The 9,566-nt window shown below is 41.8% G+C and overlaps 1 protein-coding gene across 1 annotated transcript in view; it reads right to left on the minus strand.

Annotated features, from left to right (window-relative positions):
* The window catches only part of Slc18a1 (solute carrier family 18 member A1), a 32,878-nt gene extending 25,659 nt beyond the window's left edge, over positions 1–7,219 (minus strand). The window contains exons 1-4 of the mRNA XM_031342944.1: positions 7,179–7,219; positions 5,242–5,511; positions 3,853–4,207; positions 2,677–2,735 (exon numbers count right to left, since the gene is read on the minus strand). Coding sequence (XP_031198804.1) covers positions 2,677–2,735; positions 3,853–4,207; positions 5,242–5,365 — 538 coding nt within the window. The 5' untranslated portion in view covers positions 5,366–5,511; positions 7,179–7,219. The remainder of the gene's footprint in view (positions 1–2,676; positions 2,736–3,852; positions 4,208–5,241; positions 5,512–7,178) is intronic.
* Between the last annotated feature and the right edge of the window lie 2,347 nt (positions 7,220–9,566).

Raw genomic sequence — 9,566 nt, forward strand, 5'->3', positions numbered from 1 at the left:
AAAGAATTAACATTTACATATAACAGTTGGGATTTATTAAAGGATATTGACTGTGCTGCTCTACTGGACTGGTAGCAGATGTGAAAAAGTGCCAGGCAGTGGTTGCACACGCCTTTAATCCCAGCACTTGGAAAGCAGAGACAAGCAGACTTCTGAGTTCGAGGCCAGCCTGGTCTACAGAGTGAGTTTCAGGACAGTCAGGGCTATACAGAGAAACCCTGTCTCGAAAAACCAAAAAAATTAAAATTAAAATTAAAAAATTAAAAAAAAAGAAAGAAAGAAAAAGCACATCCAATTCTTAAAGACACACACAAACAAAACTGACTAGAGAGTTCTGTCTCAAACTAAATTACAGGTTGTGGAGGTTGTGTTGGCAGACCAGACATCCCTCATCCTCGACTCCCAAACAGTATCTCCAAAGGAAAAAAAAAAATCTTTCTCAAGATGTCTGAACCAGACAAACTTTAATCTTCCTGACCACTCATTACAGGTGTCTTGCTTGTGTTTTATGAGCTTAGTTGCAGCCCAATGTGACCACACCCAACTATTCATTGTTTCCCCAAAGTATGCATTCTTGTTCCCGACATTTTTTTTTTTTTGGCCCATAATGCCCATTCTTGGACTTTCTAATATCAAGTAAGCTCAATCACCACCACTTTTATGTCCTTAAACAATGGAGTGGTCAAATTTGTCATGTATTACCTGAAACTATTTTAGTTTCAGAACTGAAAGTCACATTGTACAAAACCTCAATCGTGGAAAAATCAGGTCAGTTGGTCATACTATGCAAAAAAAAAAAAAAATCATTTTCTTTTTCTTTTTTCTAAATTAATATGGGCCATTATTTGTTACAGTAGCAATTCCCAGAGAGGGGTTCGAGAGAGGAGTGATGGGCATTAGCAACTTCTTCTTAGTAATTTTGCTTTTTTGAGATAGGGTCCTTTGTAGCGTGGGCTGACCTTGGAAGGGTCCCTTGTAGCGTGGGCTCACCTTGGACTTACTATAGACAAGGATGACAATGACCTTCTAATCATGCTGCTTCTAATCACAAATGCTAGGCCTGTGCCAGCACACCCAGGCCTTGCTTACTAGTCTATTCAAACCCTAAGACTTACACAGGCTATCCTAATGCCCAAGTCTATTTTCTTTTGTACAGAATTAGGCTAATTCAATAGAACAACACTAGTGACATCATAGAAACCATAATTGTTATCTCACACACACAGTGAGGTAAATGGAAAAGCTTTTGATCTACTGTTTCTTGGCAGAGGAGCAGGCAAGAACTTTATGCCAAATAGCTTGGGTCACAGATACACTTCATGGTCTTACTTTGCAGGGTATAGTCATGGTTCCCAAGGCAATCACCACACCCTCCTCTATACACATGAATTATATTTTATTCTTTATATGTGTTCCAGAAAATTTTTTTAATGAATGTCTAAGTCACATTGGATAACTGTGATCTTTAATTTGCTCTCTAACACAAGCTGAACTTATAGAAGACTAATGAACACTGCTAATCTGAACTTCCTAATTTTATTTTCTTATTAGTAAATTTTATTCTTCTACAACTTCATACTTGTACACTCTGGTCCCCACCTACCACCCTCTCCCATTTCCCTCCCAATCCAACCAGTCCCTCCACCCCCCATAAATTTCTTGCCTTCATTAACTGGTTTTGGTTTTGTTTAGTGTCCCACAGAGTTTGATGAGGACCTTCTTTGTGACCCCAAGTTTAGAACTAAGCATCAGAGCCTGGTGACTTCATTTTCTTTCATTCAGTTATAATTTTGCAAGTGTATTTCCTGTTGTCAGATAGAATGTCCCATCTCAAGCTCTTGCATCCATAAATGCAACTATTTCTTGTTGACCTTTGCATTGGGTCAGTGTTTACTTTGGGAGGGAAGAAAAGCTGAGAAGGCAGATATGTGATATAAAACTAAGAAAAAACAATCAAAAGGGAGCAGCTGTGTAATTTGGAGCAGAGAATCAGCAGAGGAACCAATGGCGGGTCCACAGGTGCCTTCCTTATATTGACCCCCTAAAATGGACATCCCCAAGGGATGCAATACTCAGGCTCAAACATCAAGCTTGTTCATCTCACTGTATTGATTCCACCTCCATCTTATTAGTAACGTCAAGCTGATCCTGGATGAGATTTGTCATTTACTTTCTGGTTTCTGTAGCAAATTTACTTTCCTAAGGTATGACCTTTAAAGCCCTCAGCTGGAAAACACCAGGCTTTTGGGACTTTTCTAGTTACTATGATCCAACATCCGTTTTTGTTGTTAGTCATCCTTTACATAGCATATCAACAAAATGCTATCTCTTAAAAGATGGAAGGCTTGCAGTAGTCTTGACCAAGAAGTTAGTTACACACATGCACACACACACACACACACACACACACACACACACACACACACCCCTACCTCTCCAAACAAGTAAATGTACATACACACAGCCCTCGTGATTTTCACTGAATTGAGAATCTGTTCTCCTATGGGAGATGAGAATGATTGCAATTAGAGGACATGGTTACTGACACCATCCCAGTCCTTCTTCCAGTGACTGAAACATTCAGTCAGTTGTTTTCTGGGTAACTCAATCCTGCTCTGACACTCCATTCACAAGATAGAATCAAAGATGCTTAGTGAAAGAAAGCAAATGACTTACTTAATGTGGAGAGAAACATGATCATAAAGCCAACAAACATGGGGATGTGATAGCCAATCCTAAAACAGAAGTGAACAAAAAAAGAGAGCATTGCAGCAGGTATTCATATACTTGGACAGTAAAGATGGGGTTAATTTAAGAGCATGCTTTTAATATGTGAATGCATACTCCTAAATGAACAAGTACACAAATCTACCCACACACAAGGCCCAAAGTATTCTTCCCAGAAAAGGCATCTCTCTCAAAACCTTGGGCTCACCCTAGATGAGATCTTTAGGAAGCCAAAGCTGCCTCCCCACTGCATTCAATCTGCCCTGTGCCCTCCGGCATCCCACTCAAGCCATACTCACCAGCTGCCAGCTGTTCACTGCTTCTGTTCTCAGAATCAATATTCACATTACTAAGAAAATGTGAAGCTTGTGACATTTTACCAATAACCTATTATCCTTTAGGATAACAAGCTTCCACACTGCTGTCTCGCCCAGGTACCAGAACATTCCTTTTCTCTTCTAGCCACCAATATCAGTGGTTTTCAACCCATGGGTCACAACTCTTTAGAGGATGAGTGACTCTTTCACAGGGGTCACCTATCAAAGATCCTACATATTACATATTTACATTATAATTCATAACTAACAAAATTACAGTTATGAAGTAGCAATGAAAATAACTTTCCAGTTGGGGGTCACTACAACATGAGGAACTGTATTAAAGTGTTACAGCATCAGGAAGGCTGAGAACAACAGACCCATGTAAAGCCTGGGCCTCTGTACTAAACCTGTGTCTGTACTTTATGAGTGGGACACTTTGGTGTTTGAGTAAGAATTGCCTCCACAGGCTCATATACTTGAACATTTAGTTACCAGGGAGTGGCACTTTGAAAGGATTAGAAGGATTGAGGGGTGTGGCTTTATTAGAGCAAGTATGTCACTGGGGGTAGACTTTGAGGTTTCAAAAACCCATGCCAACTCCAGAATCATTCTTTCTCTCTCTGTTTATAGATTAGGATGTAGTTTTCAGTCACTGCTCTAGTACCTATAAGCATGCTGCCAGAGTTCCTGCCACATGATAATGCACTAACCTTCTGAAACTGTAAGCAAGCCCCAAATCTAATCATAGTGTCTCTTCACAGCAATAGAGGAGTGACTTAGACAGAAATTGTAGCTACTGAGATACCTGTTAGTAAGAGGTCCTACAAATGGGTTGACCAGAAGTTGCATCAAAGCCTTTGAAGCAAATAGAATCCCAATCCGGACGTTTTCTTCTTCCAAGAACTCTACCCCTTGCAAGCAGTTGTTTTTAGGTCCTGAGCCAGCTTCGGTGAGTGGAGAAGGGATAGTACCATTTATCCATGCTCCAGGAAAGGGTAGGTGCTCTTCCACAGTCACGGTGGTGTTGTCAAAGAAGGTGAACATGGTAGAGAAGGCAGGAGAGGTGAGAGCTTGCTGGGAGCTTACAGAAGGACCCCGGTGCAGAGGAGAGTTGATGTCTTTGAACTCCATCGCATACAGGAAGGTGGGCACAATGGGCACTGAAAATCAATGATGATATGTGAGGAGAGCTGAGGACAGATCCTTTTTCCATTACTAAGTGCAAAGGGATTACTCTGAGGTCCAATTTTATGTAGAAGGAAGTGACATTATTTAAAGCCTAATGAAGATGATACCTGCCTAAGTCATCCGCTTAGCTAAAGGACCAAATTCTATCTATTATTCAGTTAGTTTTCACGAATTTGTGTCATCCTAACTGGTTAATTTACCTACTTGTATAGTGTATAACCTGGGCATCAATACTTGATATAATCTGTAATGATTTTTTACAAATGGGGGAAAAAAAAGAGTAACCCAATGCACATACTCTATTTACATTTATCCACTGACAGAGTGTGCACATTCCCACTGAAGTACAACAAGGAGGGAGATAGAACCTACCAGGACGCATTGATGTCAAGACTTAATAATCTCTATGATGCAGTGGATTATGTATGTGTATGTGTACCTCCCTTTGATGCAAAGATTCCATTTTCACGATGTCAGTGTTTGTGAGAGTTTTCTGAACATAACTCTAGCTATAGGACCACAAGAAACGAGGACCGACTGTATTCGGTTTTCTACTTGTCACCAGAAACCTCTTCTTTAAAGCAGATATTTTACCCAGGAGGGACAACAGGCTACAACTTAGACACTTCTGTAATGTAATATAAAATTAACAAACTATCGGCCAGAGCATCCTGGGAGGCAATGAACTGCAAACGAGGCAGGGCATGGTAAGGACTTGAATGTCCTATGTTTGCAAAGAAGAGGCTGGAAGAACACCACAGAAAAATGAAGCTCGCTGCCCGAGGTGACCCTGGAAAACATAACGGTGAAAACACGACGCCCTAGCTTAGGTCTTCTCTCCCTGCCAGGTGCTTATGAGCTTGTGTTTGTTTAGAACTCTGTCTCAAGTCTGACAGCCTTCAGACCCTTCTGCCTACAGTTCCCGCCAGCCCTCAACAACCTCCATGCCTTTCCCAGATGAGAAACCTAGCAGATACACCCACAGCACAAAAAGCCCCAAACGTACCCACCACGGTGAGCAGCATGTTGTCCAGGAGCAGAGCCACAAACACTACCGCCAGCACCAGCTTCCGGGACTGCCTCCCTTCCTTCAGCAACCGCTGAGGAGCCCCCAGAACGACCTGGAACATGGCAAGGGCTGCAGGAGGCTGGGCTGGGTAGGGAGTGGGATGGTGGGGGCCTTTTCCTCCGGGTGCTTAGGTAGGCCCCTTGGCAGATGTGATCTTCTGTCACCTTTACAAGAGAAAGGGACGTCTGCCTGGTCTAGTGAAGCTCACTGTTCAAATGAAAAGCATAAAGGGTCGTAAGCAGCTCAAGCGTTTGAATTTTCCGCTTTGTTCATTTCTTATAGAATCTCAATAAGTCAACATTTCCCACAATGCCTTCCAGAGAAGTTACACCTACTGCGTTAAATAGACCCTACAGATGGACAGCCTTCTTGTTTCTCAACTGTCAGACACCAGTCTCTCATCTGAATGGCACAGACATCTCCTGAGCAACTGTTCTCTCTTCCATTCTAAGTTTTAGATAGTTTTAATTTTAAAATATTGTTGTAGAAGGCAAGTTCTCGAGTCAGGCATGGTGGTACACACCGTAATCCCAGCACTTAGGAGGTGAAGCCAGGAGAAGCCTAAGTTTAGGGTCTCGTCTGTACTACATAGAGATCCAGGTCACAGCTACACCACAAGGCCTTGTCTCAAAAATCAAGTAAATACAAATAAAAGCAATTTTATGACTATGCAAAAAAGTCTTAAGTTTATCACCACTCAAAAATTATAGTGTAGGAAATTGTAGCATGCAAAAATACATGTCTGTCCACTGACAAGCACTAAGAAAAAACAAAACAGTTTTTTAAAAAAGGCACAGAAGGTGGAGAGATTTGCCCTGGGTCTCACAATTGATGTCACATGGAGCTAAAAATTCCAAGCTTCTTAACTTGGGTATTTACACTCTATGCTTTCTGTGGGTATACAATGTTAGAAGTGCTCCCGGTATTGCATCTAAGCTATAGGCCCCTGCTCAGAGAGGTGCATTGCTGTGTAATAAGATACTAACTCCCACAATGAGCCTCCCTAGTGGCCGGCTATCTCTGTAGTTTCACGCTTAGGAACCTGTATCATACATTACAATCATGTCGCAGTTGCTCTTCTGACCTCAGGGAATCATAATTTCTGGGAGGATTTCATTTGTTTTTTATGAGGCTTCTATTACAGTGCCAACAATACCAATCATTTAACATTAAAGTGGTTTACTATCATAAAATATATGATATGTACATGATGCTGTATTCATAGCTTGGCATGTGTATGTATGTAAAAAAGAAGCGTGCTTCTGTGACACACTACAGTTTCCACAATGAGATTTTTTTTTCTTTGTTGGGTGGTTGTTGCCAGGATAGAGGACAGGTATGAGGGGACAAGAGATGAGTGGAATTAGGGAACGTGATAAAAAAAAAATTCACAAAAAAAGCAATAAAAGTACCCCAGGCACCGAGCTAGTGTCTTCTAAGCCCAGGGCCAGAAGAACATCCCCACGCTACAGTTCAAGGAGCAAGCTCTCAAGTGAAAGAAATCCCTGGGTAACTCTGAACAGGAACCACATGTGAGTGATCTGAGACCCTTCCTTTCTTTGTATGATAAGGAATTTCAAACTACAAACTTCCTTAAGACACATAAAAATCAAACTAAGAATGACTAAAAAGAAAGCAACAAAAATGAAAAGTTGTTAAACAGAGTAAAATAAGTAGCGTGAAACTAAACACACAATAAAACAATATAAGCATAATAACACAATAAAGGAAATAAACATAAAATAAAACAACCAAAAACGAACAAGAGATCTGTGAAGCCATTCATAGTAAGCTCAACAGTCAAAACACTCTAACAAGAAAAAGAAATTTTAAAGAAGAATTAAACTCATCCAGAAAGAAAAACCAAACCTTACCTTACAGCTCATCTGGAGGTGAGGCACTCCGAGAGGAACCGGCAGCTGCTGGTACGACTGAGGAGACTCTGGTCTCTGAAAGTGGATGTGCTGATGGATTTATTGCTGCCTGTTATCTGAGGACAGTGTGTGTGTGTGTGTGTGTGTGTGTGTGCTCGCACACACACTTTGTCCACAGAGATTTAATTGGAACCACCAACAGGTTTCACTTAGCCCCTTAGCTCTCTGCGTCAGAGGCAGACAGGGCCAGGACTGGAGAGGAGAGCGGGAGTGTGTTTTTCCTAAGCAAAGAGGCTCTGGGCTGGGCTGGTTTTCGTCTGTGCTTATCTATCACATTACTCTTTTAACTCTTGCCTAGATCTGGATGCAAACTAGAACGCCGATAGAACCAGGGTGCATCTCCTTCCCTTTGCTTCTTAAAGATGCCTCTTGTGCTCCAATTCTTTCCTTAAAAGTAGTAAATCGTGAGACATTTATATAGAAAAAAATAAGTGCTTACTGTTCTCTAGCCATAAATCCTAACATCCAGGACTGGGGAGATGACACACAGTATAAAGACCCAACTTTGATTCCTAGTACCAAAAAAAAAAAAAAAAGTGACAGTGCAAGCCTGTTATCACAGCATGGAAGGATGGAAGGAGGTTCCCTGGGACTTTCTGACCAGCCAGTACAGCTGAAGCTGAAGTAACAAGCTCTCGGTTTAGTAAGAGACTATCTCAGAAAACATAGAGACAAATTGAGGAAGACACCCAACATTGACTTCTGGCTTCCACACATATGTGTACACACATGCAGTTGCATCTGTACCCACACCTGCATTTGCACATGAATGTGTAGAAGCACATATAAATATACACAAATCAAACATATGTGGTCTACGTACAGGCAAAGACTTTTCACTGTGTCTCCTCATCCTAATCCTATCTCAGTGATGGCACAAAATAGCCTCTTATAAATCTTTATTATGGGATGACTGGCTAGATGGCTACAGGGCAGACAGCACCTCATTGAGGGATCTTCAGGGGCACCATAGGTTTGTAATAGATGAAGCATCTTCAGTGTGGCATGAAGCATCTTCAGTGGGACATTAAATGTAAAGTTTACAAAGGGCCAAATATGACGGATGAACAAGAATAACAGAGGTGTCCTATTATTAGCTATCCTAATTATGTGAATTAACTTGGAGAATTGATTTAGGGCTAAAAAAGGAAGAAGGAAAGAGCTTGAAAATGTGAACATAGAGAGTGAGAGAGAGAAAGAGAAAGAGAGAGAGAGAGAGAGAGAGAGAGAGAGAGAGAGAGAGAGAGAGAGAGGCCACTAAGGAAATGTGTCATTCCTGTGGGTTCTTTGAATTTAGTAGCACAAACCAACACACATTTGCTGTTGTACAGTTCTGGAGGTCAGAAGTCCACACAGCTGTGCCTGGGTTAAAATGAAGGTATCAGCAGGCTTTGTTGGTTCTGGGGCTCTAGATGTTGTGGGTCCACTTAAATCTAACATGCATCCAACATAACTCTAACACCGGGCCAACGCAGATGACAAAAATCTATTGTAATCAAGCCGCTACTGATTGGTCAGGGCTGGAGAACAGACTCAAGAGCTTAGCTGTGACCCTGAAGGGACATGGTACAGTTTATTTAAAGGGTAAAACCATAGAGCTAAGGGGGTAGGGAGGTCATAGCCTTTGCCCATCATGTTTTGACATAAAGGATTGAACAGGGAATTTCTATCAGTCAGGATAGGAGTTGGTCCCGGGGCCTGGGAACATGAACTGGTTTGACTGTGCTCGCAAGATGGAGAAGCTGTCCCTGAGATGTCTGCACTCAGACCACTGTCTCCTTACAGCAGAAGCTGCTCAGTGACTGGGAAGCTGCCCAAGGGCCTAGGATCTTGAATTTAATTTTCCTTGTGATTAAATGAGGTCTGAAGACTAAATAGTGGTACTTAGAATAAATTTCTTTTGCTTGTTCTCAGCACTGGAGACAATTCAATTCAAGAGGCCACCTACAGATCTTGGTTCCTCGATTTTACTATCAAAGCCAGTAGCACATGTTAAACTCTCCCTGTCCTTCACTTGCAAGAATACTCGTGGTTATACCGAGTACAACCTAATAGTTCAAGGTCCTGACCCCAGGACCTTAAAATAAGAGTCCCTGCATCACCTGTACTTTTTAGCACGCAAAGAAACAGTCACAGGTTCGTGACTAGGATGTTGGCATCTCTCGGTGCCATTGCCCTATTATCATGGGATGTGGGGAGCAAAGCATATGGGTTCTCCAACATGCTTGTGTCTCTAAGAATAGAAGGGACAGGGCAAAGTTCCTCTCCTCCCATTGATGACTGACTTGGTCATCCTCTGCTATACACATGCTGCTGGAGCCATGAGTC

The sequence above is a fragment of the Mastomys coucha genome, unplaced genomic scaffold (genome assembly GCF_008632895.1).
Source record: "Mastomys coucha isolate ucsf_1 unplaced genomic scaffold, UCSF_Mcou_1 pScaffold22, whole genome shotgun sequence".
NCBI classification, from domain to species: Eukaryota; Metazoa; Chordata; class Mammalia; order Rodentia; family Muridae; genus Mastomys; species Mastomys coucha.